Genomic DNA, 22,798 nt, shown 5'->3' with positions numbered 1-22,798 from the left:
ACCCTTCAAGAGCTGCAGCTAAAGGAAGCCGGGTGGGGTTGGGGGATTAAATGGAGCTGTTAGCATTCCTCCTGCTAACATTGTTCAAATTCCACATGGAAACTTGAAGGTGACAAGCTAGCAGTTAGCCTGCTAGCTAAGTAAAAGAGATACGAAAATAAAATATGGGCATTGCTTAAAATGAACAAATGCTGGTTAGCAACTGTTTACGCAGTCTCTGGGAAAACCAAAAAAAGGACAAAACCAAAGAAAGAACCAAGGGAAGGATACAAGGCAGGAAGGAAGAGAAGAAAATAGAAGGAAGCAGGGTACGAAGAAAAGGGAACAAGGAAGAACGCAAGGAAAAATAAATAATAAACGAAGGACACCAAGAAGGAAAGTATTTAGGAAGGAAGGAAACTGAGACAGAGAAGGGCAAAGCGTCCTGGAGAAAATTAAAATCTAATTTCATACTTTTCTAGACTTCACAGAAACTCTCGAGTTTATGCTTGCCATTTAAAAACTATCTATGTGGTATAAAGATTAAAAATATTTTACCAGCACCGAGGGCAGAAATAACACTATACTTAAATGTGAAGTGAAATTAATTTCTAAATATAAAGCGACACAGTCGTAACGATACCTAAAGCTAACAAGAGTCACAGCAAAGTCGTCATCTTATATTTTTTAGTAATTTTTGTCACAATCACATGAAATTAATTTATTTTATTTTCGTCAAACCTTAGGAGAGCGCTTTAACTGTGATTGTTCTGCACTACGTTCACCATTTCGCTTTTGATGGATGGGCTGTGATTGTGATGTAGATAAACTCACCTCGAGATGTCCAGCTATCGGTTGCTATAGCGATGTTTTCTGCCTACTTCAGCATCTGAACAACTTGCAGTGTTTATATATTGTTTATGTCTTGTCTGCCACTCTGTTGCCATTCATCATTCCTACTGGAAACCAAAAATGCTGCCAAAGAAATGATTTAAGAGTAGTTGTTAGGGTATCTTACAAATTCATCAGGCGAAGTCATGCTAACTGTAACTAGCTAGCGCTCGTGAGATTAGCGGTTACATCGCTACTGGTTAGCATTTAACATGGAAACGTAGTGCAGCTATTTGTTAGCTTGCTAGCTTATTTTCAAGCAGGAGTTTCAGCTTCAAGGTATATATATATAAAAAAGACACACTGAATCCCACAGGAAAGATATCTGCTTTATAAAACAGTCATTTAAGACCACATATAGACATATAAATGGCACTGGAAGATGATGGAGAATACAGAATAAGAGTATTAAAAATGTACATTATCACTAATATCGATTAAAAACATGTTTTGAGGCCAGATAACATGGAAAATCCAATTCTACAGTGTTCGCTGGTCTCTGAGTCCACTTGGTCCTTGTTCTGGCTGATTAGAACAAAAATGAGCTGCCAGCAGAAAACATCCAACAGAAACACAGCCCAGGATAAACGCATCAAATCGCACAAGATTACAAATCACTTTGAAATGACAAAAGTGCTGAAATGTCTCTTTTGTGCCTCATTTTTCCTCTTGTATTTTTTTTGTAGTGGGCGAAGGGGGAGCCAGACTTGAGGAAGATGAGGCTTCTGATTACGGGCATCTACAGCGTTCCTTGAAGTCTGTATTACACATCACACCTGAGTAAAGACGAGGTCGTTCTGGAATATAATGGAAGCAAACTATTCCCGTAATTAGAATGCGCAGTACTGACACGGAAGGTGATCCAGAAGGATTAATAAAAAGACAGCCAGAATCAAACAAAAACGTTCTCATTCCCAATCATGAAAGCAACCTGGAAACAAAGGATCATTTTTAGATTAGCAGTTTTTTTGTCTCCTTTGGTTAAAAGTGAAACCTTTTGGGGGAACAACAATATAAGGAAATTACACTTTGAGAATGAAACTTTAGAAACTGTGTAAACACTGGTTTGTCGCTCATCATGGTTTGGCAGATGCACTTGGTTCTATACTTGCTAGATGTAAAAATACTGACTGCAAACTTTTAAAAATCTGACAGAGAAAGTCAAGATGACTTTACCACCTGGTTACTCCAGGTGACTGGTTCAAGTCTCACTCGTCATCTTTATCTGCTGTTTTTTTTTCCTCTTCTTTTTTGTTCTTTTCCCTGGTTGTGAATACAATCTTCCGCCTTCCTCAGTTTGTGTTCAAAGTGGGTCACAGGAAAGGATCCAGAGTGCTTTAGGACACGGCGGCACACACCTGTGCGCTGTGTTCACGTCCAGGATGAACAAGGGTAGAGCAGCTAGAATGTCACAGTTGCTGTGCTCTTGTTTTGCAAGGTCATTGTCTGAATGCTAGAGAGGATTTTCCTCTGATGTCCAGCTAAAGTCACACCCATGTGCAGCAGATCCCTGAAACAGACAGAAAAAGCAGGATGGTAAAGGCCTTTGAAGCACCTGAAGACACTTCCAAACAAAATTAAAAGCTACATTAGACGAGTCAGTTGGGAATAGAAGAAACTAACTGTGCAGTGATTTGGGCCAGCTGATCTACTGAGTTGAAGCCAGCCTGCAGGAAGCTGTCCTCATAGCGCTCCATCTTGATAGCCCTTAGCCAGTCGCCGACTGAAGAACATGGCGAGAGAGCCAAAGGTGCGCGCTGGTCCAGCAGGGGGTAGGACGGCCTGCAGGGGGGGGTGGAGAAAGCCGACAAACAAAAGAATGACTTACATTCACTGTCACCAAAACAGCGGCGAGGAGCTTCCCCGCGTCCTGCAGCAATGTTGGGCTGATGGGGAGAGGCATAATCTGGGGCGCGCTGACTGACGGCTACAAACAATGGGATTTGTCAGGGGTGAAGCGTCTTCAGCGGTATGTAACCAGCTGACAGGCGGAATGCGAAGGAAGGGAAATGGGCACAGTAAGTGGCTGACAGTTCACAGCAGGACTCTGAGGTGGCATCTCGGAGCGGGCAGTGGGAGGGTAATGGCTGTCCTGCTACTGTCAGGACTTTGAAATGACCCCAGAAAGAGACATTGGCAGCCCTTTCAATCAGGGAATACACATGCTGCTGACTTTATCTGTGTGTTACGGCGACAGTCAGTCAATCAGAAACAGATCAGTCCGCCTCTCTGTCGATGCCATTAAGATGTATGTACTGTGATGGTTTTAAACTAGCTAATTTAGAGTGTTTAGCATATGGAAAAGTTTAGTTTTATCCTATGTTTTATAAAGGTTTTGAGCAAAAGTTCAACAAAAATCTACTAAATGTCTTCCAAAGATTCTTTCTGGACTTTATTGTTACTAATTTTCAGACCAGCCGTTGTGTCCGACAACAACAGCATGTAGGAAACAGTTTAATCCAAGAGATTAAAGAAGTCAAATTTTATTTCTTTCCATTTTAGCTTGAGGTTTGTTGAGATTCACATTGTTGGTGCATAAATACTTTTTTATGTCTGTCTGTGTTAAATGACTGATTTTACAAAATGTAAACAAGACAAATGGAAACTATGTTTTTGTCTGACAGTAAAGTGCCTCTATATTCAATTAAAAATAGATTCCTTGCCAAGTCATTTTTCTGTAGATACAGCAGCACTCCATCTTTTGAATTTAGGAGTTTTTTATGCCTAAGTGATTCAAAGGTCAGAGTTAAGCAGCGTAGAAAACAAAAACATCAGCAGAAACAGCAGCTAAAATCCAAAGAAAAACAAACGAAAGAAAGATGTGAAGATTACGACATGTCTGGAGAATAAAGTTTAAGAGAAAAATGCGATCTATGAAGAAACTAGCACCGTCCAAAACGGCTTTTTGATCATTCGCTTCTAAATAACGTCACATTACAGAGAACCAACATAGGAAACGGCTGCTCTTTCAAGACCTGTAATTTTTGAAGCAGGTTTAATGATTTAACCCATGAAAGAGCAAGACAATTATTTTAAAGGTCACCTATGAACTCTATTTTTAAGACCTAGCATAATCTTTTTTTCATGACTAGCTTAGCTCCATTAGCAATTCAGAACCTTCTCCGTGAAAAGGACAGACTTTTAATTTGATGATCATATGTGAGCTTTTTTGAAAGGGCATTGTTACATGACCAGATGCTTTTATTTTGAGCCGTCTATTACGACACAGAATCATGCCCAAGGTACAGTAGTTCAATGCAACTCATGAAATATTAAAGCTTTATGGTGAAAGGCCAACATAATTCCTTAGCTTGATTAGTAATATTGAATCTTTATTTTTTAATGAACAGTTAAGGTTTTTTTTTTTATTTGAAAAGGCCAACATAATTCCTTTTCCATGTTTGCTTTCCTTTAGCAATGTGAAAAACTGCAATGACAAACAGAACCTTGGCATAAATTCAATGTTGATGCTGTAATGTATTGTTCTAAAACACAGGGCTGCACAATGTAAAATAAGTGTGACAAAATATGCAAACGTCATCAGTGCTTGAGTTTCCAAATTTAGTTTGTTTTCATTTAGGTGTCATGGCAGAATTTTACAGGTTCACTGCAGCATGAAAGACGCTTTGACCTCTTTGTGCATGAAACCAAACAGATTTGTGTCAAACAGAGGAGAGGTTGCTGCTTGACCATAGCTGAAGCCAAAATAGTAAGGAGAGCTTTCAGCGTAGTTTTCTCCAAACCAAGCCACAGACAAAAACAATGACTCATCATCACATCTACAAAAAAAATGTCTTGGATCACCGACCAACGGAAAAATGCAACATTTTCTAAAGCTGCGTGTTTTCACTCTTACCCTCCTGCCTCTTGAGCGACTATTTTCAGCGAGGCCGGGTTGCGGATGAGTTTGTCCAGAGCGCTGACGAGGTCTGCGAAGCGGGGACGCGCCGAGCGGTCCTTCTGCCAGCAGTCCAGCATCAGCTGGTGCAGGTGGGAGGGGCAGTCGGGCGGCGGGGGCAGCCGGTAGTCTTGCTCGATGGCATTGATTACCTGACAATGGGAGACAAACGGCTGCTGTTCAAACAAAGTGTTTCGACTAAATGATGTTTGGATTGATTCGGAGATGCAAGGAGTTTAGTGAGGGCGCAAACACGGCGTATATAATTAGCAACATGATGGCTAGAATTCAGTTTTTAATACCCAGGTAGTGACGTGAATAATTCAAACTAATTCAGAAACCGATTATTACAACTGGCTCCATGTGGCGATAAATAGATTTTATCGCTTAATCAAATTTTGGGGTTTTGAAGATTACATTTTTGGAATATCTGGGGGGTGGGGGTTGTCACCAGTTTAGAAGCTGCTCACAGTGATGTCAGCACTCCGTGGGCCGCCATCTTGTTTGACAAGCTTCCGTTTGCTTGGACTTTTGAATTTTTTACTGTTTTAAATTACAAGAATAAAGTCGTAATATTAGGACAATAAAGTAGAAATTTTATGAGAACTTCAACACAATAAAATTGCAAAAAATAAAAATAAAAAATCAATAAATGTATCCTTTGGTATAAAATTTAGAGGTAATATTTAGTAGAAATAATAGATCAGCATCAAATTATTAGAAGTAGACTTTGTCCAAACACATTGTGAAGAAAAAACAAACATGCACACATCAGATCCTGATAACTACGTTTTTTTCTCCTCATAATTTTATGTTATTTCTTGTAAAATTGCATCTTATCTGCTAATATTTTGACTGTATTTTTGTAATTAAGCAGAAATTTTCATATACTCCATCGTTCAACCACAGAAGGGATGATTTAAATAAAAGTGCCTTTTTTGAAAAATATTTCTGTAATTTCTTTTTAAGAAAAGAAAGTAAGCAAAAAAACCCCTCCAAAATCACTTAAAATTGGAAATCGGATGTGATATAAAAAAAAAAAAAAAAATCTGAGATTTTACTTTCAGGCCAAATCGCCTTTTTGCTGAAACTTACATCCTGGTTACTCATGTCCCAGTACGGTCTCTCTCCAAAAGACATGACCTCCCACATAACGATCCCGTAGCTCCACACGTCTGAGGCAGAGGTAAACTTTCTGAAGGCTATCGCCTCAGGTGCTGTCCAGCGGATGGGAATCTTGCCTCCCTGCATTAAAAAAAAAGCAAACAATTAAGTCTAAAAATCGTCACGCACACACACCGAGACGTTCCCCGGCAAACAGAACTGTGAGTAATGAGTAAATCAGTGCTGGCTGCCGCCTCACCAGAGAGCTGGTGTAAGTCGGGTCGGAGGAGTTCTCCTGCAGGAAGCGTGACAAGCCAAAGTCGGACACCTTGCACACCAGGTTGCTGTTGATCAGGATGTTGCGGGCAGCCAAGTCTCTGTGGACGTAGCTCATCTCTGCCAGGTACTTCATGCCCGAGGCGATGCCGCGCAGCATCCCCACTAGCTGGATGGGAGTGAACTGGCTGTCGTTGAGCTGCGGGGGAGGACAGAGATGCTTTAGACGTGACGCCGTGTGGACGCGTCGGCCCGGGAGACGGCGTGACAGCGCCTGTTGTCGCACTGACCCGCAGGAAGGAGTCCAGCGCGCCGTTCTCCATGAACTCGGTGAGGATCATCACCGGGCAGCTGGCTGTTATGATGCCCTCCAGGTGGATGATGTTGGGGTGCTGGAACTGCCCCATGATGGACGCCTCGGACAGGAAGTCCCTCCTCTGCTTCTCGGTGTAGCCGCCTTTCAGGGTCTTGATCGCCACGTAGTTTTCTTTTTTCCCTGGGATTTTCAGCCGTCCTCGACACACCTCCCCGAACTCGCCTGCAGACACGTAGACGGAGCATTAGAGAGGCTGTTTTCCACATTATGAGCATCAGCGCTTTATCTAGCCAATGTAAAGCTCGCTCGCAGCAAGCGGTGTCCTTTTGCTTAAATGAGGGCCAATAATGTTGGCCACATATTTATCAGTTAATTGCTTTATTGGTGCAACTATATTGAATTTGGTCTTTAAAAAAAAGGAGCCCAGACAATGCCTATGAATCAATTTTAAAGGCTAAATTAGATAAAGACTAATAATACTCTTTTTAAAGTGGACGATCAGGCAAAAGAAAAGCCACAAACCAAATGAATTCACAGAAAGGTAACTAGGTTTACACATGTAGTAACAGTGGGAAAAGCCTGAGTGGAGCGTACCGGCGCCGATAACCTCCTCTATCTTGACAAAGGAAACATCGATTTCCTTGGCAAACTCTCGCACCGCCTCATTAGGGTCCTCATAGGTGAAGGGGTCGATGTAAACCTTGACCCCTGCGAGAGGCAGACAAACAGAGTCGTGGGAAAGGAAAGGAAAGAAATGTTCAAGAACTATGAGCAGCAAAGAGCCCATCATTAGGAACGGTTTCTCTGACGTGAACAGGTTATAAATCAGCCGAGGTCCGGCTTACCTTGGCCAATGAGGTACTGGCTGTTTTTGTCGCTCAGCTCGGGATCTTTCACTCGGCTGTGTCGGCTGCAGCGGGAAACAGAACAGCATAAATGTAACAAGATTATGGCACAAGCATAGTTTCCCAAAGAATAAATAAGTATTTAAAGTATTTAAAGACTTTTTGAAGCTATTGTTGTTGGGATTATTTCAGTAGATGCTAACGGATCAAAAGTGGAGCTAAGAACACCAAAGTTAACAGCAAAAGCTCCTTATAAAAGTTTAACTTTTCACCCTTTGTCATGTTTTCTTACAACTACAACTCACAGCATTTTACTGGGATTTTGTGTGTACAAAGAAGTGAATAATATGGGAAAAATTATGTATTTTTTTTAAATGTTTCATAAAAATAAAAATCTGAAATGTGTGGCATACATTTGTAGTCAGTATCCACAAGTTCTGCATATCTAGAGATTGAAATTTCTCCCCGTTATTCTTTGCAGAATATCACAAGACCAATTAGACCAATTAGGATATATTCCCGTCTTTGAAGAGTAAATAAAGCCCCACATTATGATGCTGCCATCGCCGTGTTTCAGGATGCTGAGTACAGGTTGACTCATCATCTATATTTTAGAGATTGGCCAGTTTAATTTTGGTTTCATCCGACCGCAGCACTTTTTCAGTCCATTAACTGTCACCACAAAAACATTTACATGAATTTCAGCGGGTCCACCGGTTGTCCATGACAGCTGAGCGCTTTTAAACGTGTTTGTCGTGTCACATCTGGCAGACTTCTAACGGTACGCTTTTATAGGAGATGACTATCTGCAGATTCTCCTATCTGAGATGAGGATCGCTGCAGCTCTGCTGTGGGACTTTGATGTTTGGGAGATTGTTTTATAATAAGACCCCGCATTAAACTTCTCCACAGCTTTCCGCCTGAACTGTCTGATGTGTTTGTTCATCTTCATGACCTTGATATTTATGTAAAAAAATAAATTACCCAAAGACGGACTTCATGTTGTAAATAGGAGCTTTGAGAATGCACTGGGTTTCATTTAGGGGCATCGTTACCAGGCCTGTCACAATAAGCAATAAATCTATTAAACACTAAGAAATTAAAACAACTTCAGTAATTTCCATTTGCGTGATTTTGTGTTTTTCTCTTTTCCGTCTTTCTACCAAAAACTGGATTACAAAAAAAAAAAGTTTTACTTGCATAACTCATTGCATTAGTTGTTTTATTTATTTATTTTGGATATTTAAAATGTTTCCCAGTTCCAGTGTTAAATGTTCAGTAGAATTTAAAGTTTAGTGATCTTTGAGAAAGTGTTTTTGCATTATAATGCCACTGCATTAATTGAAAATGGGCTCAAAACAACAACAATATTGTTGTTTATTGTGATAACTTCTGGAGCGATTTGGACGACCTAATCATTACAAATTCAGGTCACATCGTTTTATCTGTATACATTTTTTGTATCTTTTTCCTTATATTTAACAATTACATGCCACTTTAGTTTGGTCCATCACATAAAATCTTGATGAAACAGTTTCTTATGCTGTGATAAAACACATACTCTTTAACAAGAACAGTGTAAATAAAACCACATCCCTCCAGGTAAAAAGTGCTGCGTTAAAAAAAACCCCACCTCCATCAATTACACTTTGTGTATTCTTTGATACAACAACTGGCCCCGTTTGAAAGGCCTTCGCCTGGCCTCAACAATCCTCGGAAACCTTAAAGGCACAATACAAGATGACTTGTTGTCCGAGCCGACCCCTGCGGTCCCGCTCTTTGACACAAGCGGCTCCATTAGGATTCCGGCGGCGCGGACTCATCCCTACAAGACTGTAACGAGCCTGTGGCTCCTGGATCACCACCTTCCACCGCTCCTGTCTCCCTCTCTCTCTTTCTTTCCCACTTCAAAAGCCTAAAATAGCAGTACAGCACCACCCTCAGTTTGAGGCAGATCTGGGCCTCAGTAGCTGGTTTGAGTGTGTGCATGTGTGTGTGTGAATGTGCCACAAGGTCACAGCTATTGTTCTCCTGTCCTGTGGAAACAGGGCTGGGACGCCTGCATCCTGTCTTTCCCTGCCCTCTACCTCTACCGTCATCTCTATCCCTTAACCAGATCTATGCACTTTCTCTCTTGCTCCCCCCTCCACGATGGCATCCAACACTATTTACTCAAACAATGAAGCCTCAGGAAAACGTTCTAATGAGCAGGATAGCTTTTAGCTGCGTAAGCGAAAGAAATCACAAACGCTGCTTTGTGTCTGCACCGTTTCACAGACGTCGAAAAAAGAAGAAAAAAAAAAGTGAGGATAGCACAGAGCAAATCTATGGTTGATAAGATACAATAGGTATAAACAAAAGAACAAAGTGGTGTCAAACTGTAAAATGGGGGTCATGGTTGTTTTAGGTTTTCGATTTCCCCAGTCCTTTTCTTTCACATTTCCTGTTGTTTTAGCAGGGAGATTTTTTTTCCCCATGCAAGTTTGTCTTCTTCTCAGCCTCTTTTCCTTTCTCCCCTTGTTCTCACCGTAGGCAGAAGACGGCTAAGACGACAAAAATGACAAGCAGCAGCATCCCGACTGCGATAAGGATGCCAGGCACCAAGAACTGGGAGGCAGAGTCATATCCTGAAAGTGGGGGGCAAAAAAAGAAAGAAAAAAAGAGACATTTACTCAGAAAGTTATGGGTGCAAAAGCCAAACCACAGAGTTTACCCCGGTGTAGCAAATGGGACATTACAAGAATCTGTGTTAATAACAGGCGTGATACTAGGACACTATCTCACAGGCAATGACTGCATAGCAAACACAGTTCAGGGATTGAGAATGCTGATAAGAAATAATTTTTTTTTTTTAAAAACTCAGTGGAAATGGAAAAAAAAGAAGTGAGAGGAGTTGTTTTTTTTTCTGCAAGAGCAAACAAGAACATTTTACCATCAGGCAGGGTGCGGAAGACGACTGCAGGACTGAAGCTGCCGTAGCCAGCCTGGGTGCGCGCCCGGACCTGCACTTCATACTGAGTGGCCCTGCGGAGGTCTGTCAGCACAGCCTGGTTTCTCTTCGTCTCTGTGTATGAGCACGGATTTTCACTGCGCCTCTCCTGCCAAAGAAAACCCAAGTAAGCTGGACGAGAACAAAGTATGAATATGGAGTAAAATGTGAAAAAAAGAAAAAAATAGCGGGGTCAAGCCAAGAAGACTTCTAAAAAAGTAATCTGCTGGCATCTTGATACGTTTAATGAAACTGGCTTGAAGTAACCCTGGATTTTCTTACTCTTCAATGATGGCACGTTAAAATAGTCTTAACCTGGGGATGTTAAACAAGTTGAGGTTCTGATCTCAGCTGCAGTTCTGTCCAGGTTGCAAATGAACAGTTTCTGTCCTTTTTGTCACACAGAAACTCATTCATCCAGCAGTATTCTTCATTACCTGTTTAAGGTTTGGGGTTCAATTTCTATGAGGGTTTGAGGTTTGCAGGGGGCCACTGATGGAGGATTAGTAGCTGGGGAGAGCCTCAGGGTTTGGATTTAGGCCTCATGTTGTTTGCATTGTTTTCACTGGGATCAACCAATCAGAAAACACCTCCCACTGCTTCGCTGGGAATCTTTTTGCCCATTTAGTTCAGTAAAATAGCATCAGGAAATCAGCAGATAAGAATTTTGTAGAATATTCCAATGATGATATCCAGACATTCCTAATTTCTATAATGTTCAAGTTTTCTTTAAATTTGTCTGTACAGAACTTTGGAGTAACTTCGCTTGGTTTTAATGAAACCAACAAGCTTCATTAACAATTTAAAACTTCCTGGTTTATCTTATGACCCAGCAGATCAGGGCTCAGTTCATTAAAAGAGCTGCAGAAGAGTCTAACCACGAGCGAACTAAATAAATGACTGAACCTGAATGGCCACTCGCCGGTTAAGGCAGTGTTTACCTTCTCGCAGTAGCGCAGCTGATACATCAGCACGTTGTAGTGCGGCTGATCCGGGACCGACCACTGCAGAGTCAGACTGCTCTCTGTGGAGTCACTCTTCCGAATCGCAGACACAAGCGATGGCACTGCACAGATAGCAGCAGGATTATAGATATCGACCGAAATACAGACCATTTAAACTCTTCTTTCTCTCTCTCTCTCTCTCTCTTTTTCTTTTTTAACTTCAGTGCTTTTGTCTCTCACCTTCATGGTTGGTGGTGATATTGATGCTCTCGCCAGCAGGCTCCTTGGTGCTGAGCGGAGACACCCCGTTGAGCGCCAGGACGGTGAAGGTGTACGTCGTGTGAGGCAGCAGACCCCACACCTCCACCCTGCGACCCTGCAGGCCTTCGTGAGCCGGACGGTAGCTGACGTTGTCTCCGCAGGGGAGACAGGTTCCCCTGGGTGACCTGCATACAGAGCACCTGACGGAGTAGCTCAGGTCCTCTCTGTAGCCTCTGTCCAGAGGCTCGTTCCACTCCAGCGTGAGCGTGGTGTCGTTGATCTGGGGGATGACGCTGCGAGGAGCCGACGGAGGCTCTACAGGAGCAAAAAATGTATAGAAATGAGCAATTTTGCTAATTGGCTTTTTATTTATTGAGAGATAGGATTGACTAATTGCTGCTTCTGAAGTCGGAGTTGCATATTTACCACTCTGAGAAGAAGAAGAAAAAAAGGCCAATTTATTCCTTTTTGACAATATTTCTAATGTCATAATTGATCACTTATTTATAATCAGCTTGCAAAAGCATTCATGCCTTTTAAACCTTTTCACATTTTGTCATGTCACAACCACAGACTTCAGTTCAAGTTATGGGAATTTTATGTGACAGACAAACTCAGAGTTGTGCATGACTGAAGCAGAAGGAAATATCTTAATATTAAAAATAAAAATGTGTGGTCTGCATTTGGATTCAGTCCTCTGAGTCGATACTTTGCAGAAGCAATGTTTGCTGCCATTACAGCTGCAACCATTTACTGTAGGTTAGGTGAATGATCATGTCCTGCTGGGTTTTTCTATTTCAACAGTGAGATTTTAGGGTCTTGAGATATCGTTTTGATTTAAACATAATTTTATCTCTGACCTGTCTGCTTGGTTCTTTGGACCTTATGCTGTTTACTGATGCTGTCTAACAAACCTCTGAGACCTTCACAGAACAGCTGCATTTATACTGAGATTAAATCAGTCGATTGGACTCTGAAGTTAGTTGGTTGCATTATATTTTATTCGGAAACTATGCAGACCTTGTACCATTTCCTTCCGCTTCACATTTAAGCACAACTTTGTGTTGGCATGGGATATATGTAATATATACACCTGAAATGCAGATAATTTCTGGTTGTAATGTTACAAAATGTGGAAAAGTTTAAAGCATATGAGCACTTTTGGATGTCACTGTTCACCATCATATAAAAATGAAGCATTGTGACTGTTCATTTGGCTCTCAATAACAAATCTTTGCAAAACACAAGTAGTTATTCTGCATGCTGAATTGTTTTACAAAAAGGTCAAAATCATATTTAATTTTAAAGTGCCACTCAATGCCAGTGAAACAACAGGAGTGCACTCATGTCCTCTGCTCACATCTTTCTCGTGACCCACACAGGCCACTTGTTTACATTTTTTTTTTTTTTTTTTGCGTTAAAAGCTGGCAACATTTTCATTCAGTCACGAAGCAGAACAATACTCTTGCAGTGACTTTGCATCACAGCGGGAGCGTGTTTTGCAGAACTCAACTGGTGCAATTAGGTTCGTCAGAGGCGCGGCGATAATGATCGCCGTCTGAAAATTGTAAGGAGATAGCTACTGCCTCAAGCCAAGCATAACTTAAACAGAGAGACCACTCAGGCTCTGTGAATCAGTATCACTTCCTGCCAAAGAGACAGAGCTTTGTCACCGAGTCTGCGGGTGATTTCAGCGCTAATAGTGCTCTTCATTAAAAACCAAAGTGGGACAACATCACACCCAATAAGGGATTGTAGGAACTTGGAATACATTCGATTGACACATTTCTTCATATTTGGCAATTGTTTTCATGAAAGACTGTAAAACAAAACTAAACATTTGTCAACCAAACAATCAGACAAGGACTAATCTGAGGATATAAACAATTAATTTTTAACTGATAATTTGAAATAATGAGGGAATAAAGATGTTCGACCAACTATGTCCAATGAGGAAAACGTAATTCTCTTCCTTTTTGCTAAATGATCAATTATCCTTGATTACCTTCAACCTTTGGTTGAATTTTTATATTCAGGTCTGATCACTGGCAGAGGTTTAGAATAAAGAAATCATTAAAATAAAACATTGTTTGAAACAGGAACTAGATTAAAAGATGTCAAATACCAAAACATCAAGCCCCGATCTAAAGAAATTCAGTAACAAAAGAGAAACTACATCATTAAATATTTACCAATCTGGGGGAAAAAAAATGTTTAAAATAATTTTTTCTAACAGTCTGGGATTGCAGTGGACCACAGTAAGAGCCATTATGCACAAATGGAGAAAACATGGAGCAGGGAGGGAAAAACCAATCTGCTGCTGATCCAGGATGAACCCAGTACGGCGCCTAAAGCTCTGGAGACTCTCTTACCTTAGTTAAGGTAAACACAATAAAGGCATCAAAGGCAGAGTCAGATGGTAAAAATCACTGCTGACCCAAAAAAAAAAAAAAAAAGAAAGAGAAAAAAACATCTTGATGATATCCAAAAAATATTCTGGAAATGACGAACAGAAGTATAAGCATCGTAAAAGGTTTACTTGTTGCCACAACCAGTAGTCGGGGTTACGGGACAGTTCCTCTTCCCCACAGGACCAGATTGGTTTGGATGGCTTTTTCTCCCATTTGAAAACTACAATTTGTATTTACTCAGCTTACCTTTGATAATAAAATCTGATGGTATGAAACGCTTTAGGGTAATGAAGCAAAAACAAAAGAAATCTGCAGGGGGAAGAGGAGGAAAATACTTTTCTACAGCACTGTATTTGTAATGACTGGCTAGGAATTTAGCATACAAATTAAAAAATATGTAATAAAGATTTGCAGGCAATCAAGTGAAAAAAAATAGAATATATTATAAACAGCTAAATGAAACGATAAATAAGTGAGATAAGGGCTTTTGTAATTAAATTTATCGCTGCTGGTGTAAAAATTAGTGTGTACTTATTTGGTGGGAATTTACGTCACACCTGCAGAAAACAGAGCGAGTCAAAAACGTGACACTCATTTCTCTCCCACATCCTCTTCATGGTCATCTCCACACAGTGCACCTAATTACTAAAAGTGCTTCCCATTCACACATCCGAAACCTGTCTGAATTGAAATTCCTGAATCGACATGGAGGTGTCACTTCAGACTATCAGTACCTCACTTAAGCAGAAAAACCTCAACCCCCAGCCGCCTGTCACAAAAGACATGCATCTCAAAGCCCACTGAGAAGCTTAGGGAAGGCTGGCTGAAGAAAACCAGAGAAAAGAGGGAAATAACACCAGAGGTGTCAAAAAAAAAAACAAAGTGAGGACGGGCAGGGGAAGTTAAACGGCGAGAACAAGGGAGTAGACGACGCGGTTGCTTAGCACCGACACCACAGCGGTGGATTAACGACTGATTAATGTGGACTTACTGGAGCAAGGGCTTTCTGCAGGGTCGGACTCCGCACGTAGGTATCCGGAGCGACACGCACACGTCGCCGACCCCCCGTTGGGGGCCTGGCTGTATTCTGGACAGTCTCTGCAGCGTCCCTCTGTGCCCGACTTGAACTGACCCACGGGACAGGCTGAAGATGACAGAGTGGGAGATTAAATGAGAAGAGATTATAAATTTTTCCTCCACCAACTTCAGACACGACTTTCATCATCAAAGTACATTATGCAAAATTGTCACATTCGCCGTGTCCTCGACGGACCTCGGTCAAACTCAATTTGCCAACACATCCGTTATTTTTTTCTCCTCCCACTGTACCCACGGTGGCAGATGGTTTCAGATTGATAGACAATTGTGTAATGAGAGTCATAAATTGAAACAATCACCATAATGAGGCTGATGCTAATAGTCAATTTAGTGCAAATAACCTGTCTGTCTGTGACATCTGCCCATCACCGGCTTTACCTGGTCTGTGTTCCAATAATGACGCCACATATTTTTAGAGTCTTTGTGAGAGCAAAGAGAAAAACAACACCACCTGTGTTTACTGATTCTCATATTGTTGAGTCTGTTTTTTTTTTACGTAAATAAAAAACTATTCTGTACTCCTGAAAGTAAAACATAAAAACAGAACTGAGCCAAGTCGATTGTGTCAAAGAAACTGAACCTAAGATTAGTGGAGGTGCCAGCTCTCGCCGTTTATCCAAGTGGGCTTTTCCAACAATGAATGCGTGGAAGGAGGGATGGATGTCCCTGCATGTAGCATCTTACTTTTAGGAATCTATTGCATAGACAATAAGAAAAATAAGATTTCCTTTTCTGTTCTTTTCAAAACGCCGCAGAAAAACTGTGAGTTTGAACCGCGTCGGGTTCAGCGGGCTAACGGAGCTTCGGCCAGCATGTGAATGAGGCGGTCACCGTGACGCCACATGCGGTCACGGTGTTTACACTCAGAGTGGCAGCTCAAGTACAGAAGATTTAAAACAATAAACGTTCACACCAATTATAACACTGTTTCCGGTGAGAAGTGACGCGACTCCCGGGGTCGACGGGCCTCTGACTGACATTCTGCCGCAGGAACTTTCCCACACGTGAGAACAATTTTTAGCGTGTGAGAATGCAGCGACTCGGAGAGTTAACGTATTCAATTAAAACTGTTCTAACACCAGTGTGCAGTCAAAAGGACTAGAATAAAAAATTTGTTGACTGACATTGTTTAGGAAAGACTAACTTTAGCAATGTATGTTTATTGACTGAATGTATGTGTCAAGTTAGCTGAGAAGGTTGACTCCTTGCAAAACTTAATCAGAAGAAAATAGTTTTAAATGAAAATATGAGCACAGCAGCAAATAACAGCAGTAAATAATTATTTACTTCTTTCAAAACTAGACCTTTAGGAATTGATTTACTTGCTTCTGACGCATTTAGCTCAAATTCCCTACGACGCTGTTCCCGTTATTCATTTCTCTTCCTTCTGACATATAAACTTTTGGTGTATTGTTAAGGGTGTAGCATTAGGAAAAGGCTGAAAGCAGAAATTGTGGACTGTAGGAACGTAGCTCTAACGGTAGAGTGGGTCGTGTCACGTCGATGTTTTAGGTGGAAAAAAGCTGCATTTGATCAAATACTTGAAAAATGACACTGATTTTATACAGCCCATAAAAAAAGCATTAACAGCTGAAGCTTTTGGTGTACATCATGCCGTGTGACATGTTTAAAGTCTGAATGGTGTTTCCAGCTCAAAGTGGTGGGGGAGGGAAAAAAAGAGCAAAAGCCAGAGGTTTCATCACATGAAAGAGGTGAACATTTTTGATTTCTGCAAGGATAAAATAGCAGAAGGATTGAAGAATCAGTTAGAGGACATAACGTTTATTGAAAAAGTGTGTGCAGCTGGTGGATTTCAACAGAGTGAGGATTTTCAATCCAGTTATTTGCACTGTGGCATGGCTACGCCAGCCTTTAGGGCCGCGTAACGGTCCGAAGAAGTCGTATAAAAACACGGTTAAAGGCTCACTTCCACGACAAAGCTTAAACATTCTGCTCAAGCTTCCTGATAACGCTAAATCATTTTGACGGCATTCCGAAGTTCTGGAGGTTGAATTGAGCCTGAATCTATACGTATTGTCCCAGGAACAGCGAAACGATTATGATTTCAAAGCTAGGTGTCAATTTCATTTTGAGAAAATGACCCGCGTATGAAGCAAATTAACTGTCCAATCTCTCCGTGGAGGCAATTTCCTTTTATGGCCTAGTGAGTGTTTTTCCCTCACAGCTTTCCTCTGTGACAGAATGCTGCAAATGGCACTTCACCAGAAACATAATGTTAGAAGTTATTCCTTTTTTTTTAATGAAATCATTATACCTCCCACAGAGATCAAGCCGAATCCTGCTTTCGCAAGCATGCAGCAAGAAGCACGCTTTTCTGGAGGAAATGCGCCGCTCCTTCTTGTGCTTCTTTGTTCGTCGCGCTGCGCGTTTGTCCGCGGCGGTGGGATGTGCTAAGCGCGCACGTCGGGAGTGTTTGCGTACGAGCCATGTTAATTGGACTCATTAGACGGAGGCTGCTGCACAGCTCCTCAGAGAATTACTCTGCTTCTTCCTTCTTTTCTTGTGTGCTTTGCTTTGATGTTCTCAAACTGATACAATCTTTACCCGGAGCGCCACCTTCACGTGTCGCCTCCCCCGCCCCCGACTTCTGAGCTCCTCATGAGCTCCTTCTATGTGAGCTGAACCCAGAGCTGCCGCAGCAGGACACCTTTGACCCTGCTCTTCCTTTTCAGAGATGAGTGAAGCTCAAGTCGACCTTTCCCACTGTCCCCGCAGTGTCACGGTCGTTGCCCTGCCTCATTAGCTTCCTTCGTCTTTTACTTCCTCTCAAACATGTATGCGCCCCCCGCCCCCCGTTTTGTCTGCCAGAATATGCATGTTTTTTTGTTTTTTTTTATCTGGCGTCTCACCTGCGCAGCGGGTCTGCATCTCCACCGGCTCAAATCCAGGTAGACAAGCGCAGGACGTTGTCGGCTGCCCCACCCACTGGCCGTCTTCGCCGCAGAACAGCTTAGGGGGTCGGGGCCGGGGCCCCTGCAGGGAGGCGTGCTCCACGCACGAACCCTGCGCCTCCTGCACTAAATAACGGGGGACTGTCTCCAGGAAAGACGAGAGCATGCTGACGAGGGGAGGACACTTCTTGAAGAACACCCTGACAGAAAGCAGAGCCATGCAGGCGCCCTGAGACTGAAAGGCCAAGTAGAAGCCCCTCTTGGTGAGCGGGCCCAGCCTCAGGGTCTTCACGTTGAATTTCCGCTCCCCGCCCTTCCTCAGGAGAAAGTCTGCAGCCACTGTGTCCACCTAAGGCAGGAAGAAGGAGAAAAGATATTACGTAAGGGCCGGATTCCAGAGAACGGAGCTGAAAAACCAACCACTGGTAACTTCGCACGTGTCAGACTGTTTAGCCGATTAAACAGACGTCGTAAATCATTCAAAAGCCCGAAGATTTTCCCAAACAGACCACAGAGATTTTAGACTGATTCATAGCCCTCCTGGCAACCGTACATGTTACAATACACTTTGAGGCCGAACCTGCAGACTTGGAAGTAATTAATCATAATTAATATGTCATCAGAAACACGGCAAAGTTTGTGGAAGGTTCAAGGAGTAAAAATACTTTTGAGTAAGACTGTAGATGTTTGAAAAAATAGGGAAGATAGGAAACAGATTCAACACGGAGACAAGGAGGGACTTAAAACAGTGCTCGTTTCCTTAGGGCCATGACCTAGTTTGGACAAGGAATAAGAGTGACCACATGTCTAAAGAAATGAATTATGTAAGTACAGGAAGTTTCTTTTATTTCCACAAACTGGTGCATGCCCTGTAAAATAAACAAAACTAAGCCAAATGGATACAGAAACAAAAGGAATTTGTCTAAGAACGTGTTTTTCTGACAATAAAAAGCAATCATTTATAATACGCACACTGCGTATTACTCAAGAAAAAATAAAAGGATACAAAAACACAAAGAAATGTATAAATCATCAGCTGTCCAGAGTTGGAAACATTTTTGTTCATGATGATTTAAGAGTAAAAACAAACCATTATATTCTTTTAGCCTCTTTATTTTTTTTTACTCTGTTAGGATAATAGCTAACATTATGCAACTGAGTCACCGGGTTGTTGTTAGCACCTCATTGCCTGGCTTCGTGTTTGTTATATTAAGCTTCAAGCACAACTGGTTGTGAGACTGGGAAATGCTCTTAGTGATTTAATAGCGATCAATAATTCCTGTCTTCTGCTTGTGAATGTCAAGCATTCGTGTATATGCTTTTAAAATATAAAACTTTTTATGGATTGGCTGGCAAGCTAAAAGATGCTAAAGTCCTCCGCTGGTGCTTGGTAATAAAAGCCAGTTAAACAAACTGCTGTGGGCTTCATTGATTCCACAAATTAATATGATTGGATCTCAAAAAAACACAGGAATGGCGTGTTTAAATTATTATTAGTTAAAACGTGCATCTCCGGGATGTAATGAGATTTTGAACCACAAAAAGGGAGCCACTCCTTTGTACTGCCGCAACATGCTAACTAAGGCTGAAAAGTCAATGATCCAATCAGCTGAAGGAACTTAGAAACAGAACATTCTGGCCATTGGCATTAAACAAGCACCTAATTCTAACGTGTTATATTATCATAATGATGCTTCTTTTAGTTTGTAAATTGTGACCGTGGTGCACACTTTGGAGGGTCCAACGTTGGTGCCAAACTAAAGGCCTACTTCAAAGTTTTAAAAAAACTTGACTGATTGTTTGGCACATTCAGCTTCAGAGCTCAGAGCTGGGAATGATTTGGTTCCTGTTTTACTGCCAACTTCTAGTAATAAGAGCCAATCCCAGTGTATTTCTTTCCACTTTCTGCGATCAAACTCTAAATCACCATAGAGGATGAACAGTACCATTCTTCTGGTCTAATAAGATCTAATATGCGAGAAGTGATAATAAACGGTTTCTGTCTACAACTTTCATGGGATTTTATAAGTGTGGCAGCCATATTGGATGCTGGATTAGCATCCAATATGGCTGTCTTTCAGACAGTGAAAGACCTGTGGCTTTCACTGTCTGAACTGCTCTTATCTTATTTCCCACTGGGAGTTAAGAAAAAGTGTCAAAGGAATCCTCACATTTATCATCCAAGTTCAAAATCTAAATCGTCGAGTCAAGCTGGATGTTTGTTATCCTACAATGAATGATTAAAAAACACATTTTTGAAATAAATAAAACCTTCATATTAGTTGAGAAATACCATTACCAGTTCAAACCTGGATTGAGTTATTCTACCCTGACCACAGATTTTTCAAAAACGCTTTTCTACAAGAAAACAGGAATTTTTAAGTTTTCTGAAAATGAAACTGTGTGCGTACCTTAGTGTAAGGGTTCTCCATCCAGGGCGGGTACGTGGCCGTGGCCTCGTTGGAGTCCGCCTGGTAGTAGTAAAGGTTAAAAGTTTCTTTGCAGCTGCGGTGGTGCGTGCTCCTGGACGAACACTCCATCATGGTGAAACGCAGCTCCACGTAAACCTGAGAGGCGCTTCGTCTCTGGATGAAGCCGCTGCGCAGCCACTGGCTGGACGAGCTTTCCAGCTGGCAGATCTGAAAGGTCCTCACGCTGTTGTTCTCCTCATCCAAACCGCTCACTTCCTCCCACTGAGACTGAAGAGAACAAAAGGTTGTCAAACACAGTGTTAGAAAAAATAAAATAAAATAATAAAAAAAAACATGCTCTGACCCAGAAAACCAGTGAGCAGGTTTAAAAAAAAAAAAGAAAAAAAAGTGGTGTTTACATAACTGGTCATAATAAAATCTACACTAATCCAAGTCAGGCTGCACATCTTTTCTGGCTCCTCTGTGCTACACCTGCCGGAGACCTGAGGGAAAAATCTGGCCTGCTGTGGATGTTGATGCAGCCTAAATTTGAAATTGGGTTGTTAAATCATTCTTCCCACTGAGCTGCATCGCAGCTTGTGGGAATCCAAGTCTCACTTGTCAAACAAGGCACACTGCTTCCCGTAGCATCCAAGACAGAGATTTCACACCGCAAACACATTTATAGACTAAAACATAATCACGAGTGTGTAACAGGCAAAACCTCTCCTCAGAAGTCTTCATTTGTTCGGGAGCCAGCCACAACGGCGAAATGCTTTAATGTTTGACTTCTGAGACAACAGCAAACATGTTCACCATCGCCGCGTTCCCAGGAGCGCAAATCAAGAAAGAAATTAACATACTTGAGGCGAAATTTAGCAGATTTGCTTAAACGCGAGGCTCAGAAATTCGGTTATGTAAATATGTAAATCTTTAAAAATCCATTTGCACATGATTTGCGGAGGGAGGCAGAATGTTGGTCTGAATGAGAGGAAAGCACTCACAGGCAGGTCTAAACCACTTAAAGGAAGAAACTCCCTCCAGATCAAAACAAAAAAAAAAAAAAAAAGCCTAAACACTGTAGGAAATATAGTCATGCAAAAAATTAAGACTGCTAGCCAATTTTAAAATGTCTTTAGAGAGTAACATAACCAAACAATTTAAACTAAAAGGAAAGATCTGTTTATTATGAAGTGTAGTTAAAAGAGGCGATTTTTAGACAGGAAAAAATGAGAACAGCCCCACAATTTAGGCTTGAAATGGCTGAAAATCACACACATCAAGAGCACATAATGAGCGCTGCTCAGCATTTTGAAGGGAGTTTGCTTAGACGTTTAGTAAGGTGAGTTCCTAAATTTAAGGTGACAGTGAGCACAACGCTGAGACTTAACGAGCTGTTCGAGGCCGCAGGAAAGAAGATTGTAGCAACTTATGTCTTGTAAGGGACTTAAAGAGGTCTCAAAAGTGACTGGAAATTACCCTTTTTATTTTATGGAAAATGGTCGACAAAATACCGGTTTAGTAAAGCATGTAGGTGGAAGTGTCATGGTTTGAGGGGTGCAGCAAGACAAGATTCACCAGGAACCCTGCTGTGCTTGTTGAGATTATCTGGAAAATATTGAACGGTGCAATGTGACAATGACTGAAAATATATTTAACTGCACCAAGCAACGGCTGAGAAATAAGAAATGGAAAGTTCTGGATTGAGAAAATATCCAAATCTTGATCTGGATACATGAAACATGCTGCATTTGCAAGAAACTCTTTAAGGTAAACCAAGGTCTGGGACAAATAAAACAATTGTTTAGACATTACTGTGTGATCTTTTTCTAACTAATTAATTAATGTCCTCACTGACTATGTGTCATGCAGTGACAGAGTTCAGACGTATTTTAGAAGACTACAGAGTTAAACAGTGGATTTATACTGATAATATGATTAAAACTACTTTTTCCATGAAGTCGTTGCATGGGAGATTCGCTTGAATCTAATCGAATTTCTCTGGTATCACTTTTCAAATAAAGCAACAGAAAACATATAACAGGAATGGAATTATGTCTCCATCTGCTACATTGAAGAGTATCCTCTTCCTTTTCCTTTAATACTAAAAATAAAGAGCCATATGGTAACCCTCTGATGCCCACACCCTTTGATGCAGACAACATGTGGCATATCTCTGGCTCCTGCTTGTCATTACTACCTAAATCACTGTTTTGTCGTCTTTAATGCTGATGTAACCTTAAAAAAAACCGAACAGAAAGCTGCCACGTCTCTGTCAACATGAGGCTTTTTGATGAGCCGCTTCACATGATAATAACTGTGTGAACTATTTGGAGGTTGTCAGCATGTTGTTGGTTTCCGTCTCAATCAAAAGAACAGGCTTACCCCGTCTTCCATCCCCCCCCCCCCCCCCCCCCCCCGCCCACACAACACCCATACTTTCCTTACGAATCCCAATTTCCA

At 41.5% G+C, this 22,798-nt stretch overlaps 1 protein-coding gene across 1 annotated transcript in view; it reads right to left on the bottom strand.

Annotated features, from left to right (window-relative positions):
* Positions 1-1,178: 1,178 nt before the first annotated feature.
* Positions 1,179-22,798, bottom strand: part of ephb4a (eph receptor B4a) — a 25,223-nt gene continuing 3,603 nt past the window's right edge. Inside the window, exons 2-16 of the mRNA XM_015054332.1 lie at positions 20,336-20,623; positions 17,883-18,273; positions 14,906-15,058; positions 11,483-11,818; positions 11,240-11,364; positions 10,242-10,407; positions 9,837-9,936; positions 7,310-7,374; positions 7,059-7,172; positions 6,439-6,686; positions 6,132-6,347; positions 5,864-6,013; positions 4,727-4,920; positions 2,494-2,652; positions 1,179-2,380 (exon numbers count right to left, since the gene is read on the bottom strand). Coding sequence (XP_014909818.1) covers positions 2,272-2,380; positions 2,494-2,652; positions 4,727-4,920; positions 5,864-6,013; positions 6,132-6,347; positions 6,439-6,686; positions 7,059-7,172; positions 7,310-7,374; positions 9,837-9,936; positions 10,242-10,407; positions 11,240-11,364; positions 11,483-11,818; positions 14,906-15,058; positions 17,883-18,273; positions 20,336-20,623 — 2,814 coding nt within the window. The 3' untranslated portion in view covers positions 1,179-2,271. The remainder of the gene's footprint in view (positions 2,381-2,493; positions 2,653-4,726; positions 4,921-5,863; positions 6,014-6,131; positions 6,348-6,438; positions 6,687-7,058; positions 7,173-7,309; positions 7,375-9,836; positions 9,937-10,241; positions 10,408-11,239; positions 11,365-11,482; positions 11,819-14,905; positions 15,059-17,882; positions 18,274-20,335; positions 20,624-22,798) is intronic.

The sequence above is a fragment of the Poecilia latipinna genome, unplaced genomic scaffold (assembly GCF_001443285.1).
Source record: "Poecilia latipinna isolate Pla-1442-1.1 unplaced genomic scaffold, P_latipinna-1.0 Scaffold1244, whole genome shotgun sequence".
Taxonomy (NCBI): Eukaryota; Metazoa; Chordata; class Actinopteri; order Cyprinodontiformes; family Poeciliidae; genus Poecilia; species Poecilia latipinna.
The sequence above is the reverse complement of the archived record's forward strand: the minus strand, read 5'-3'. Positions and strand labels throughout refer to the sequence as shown.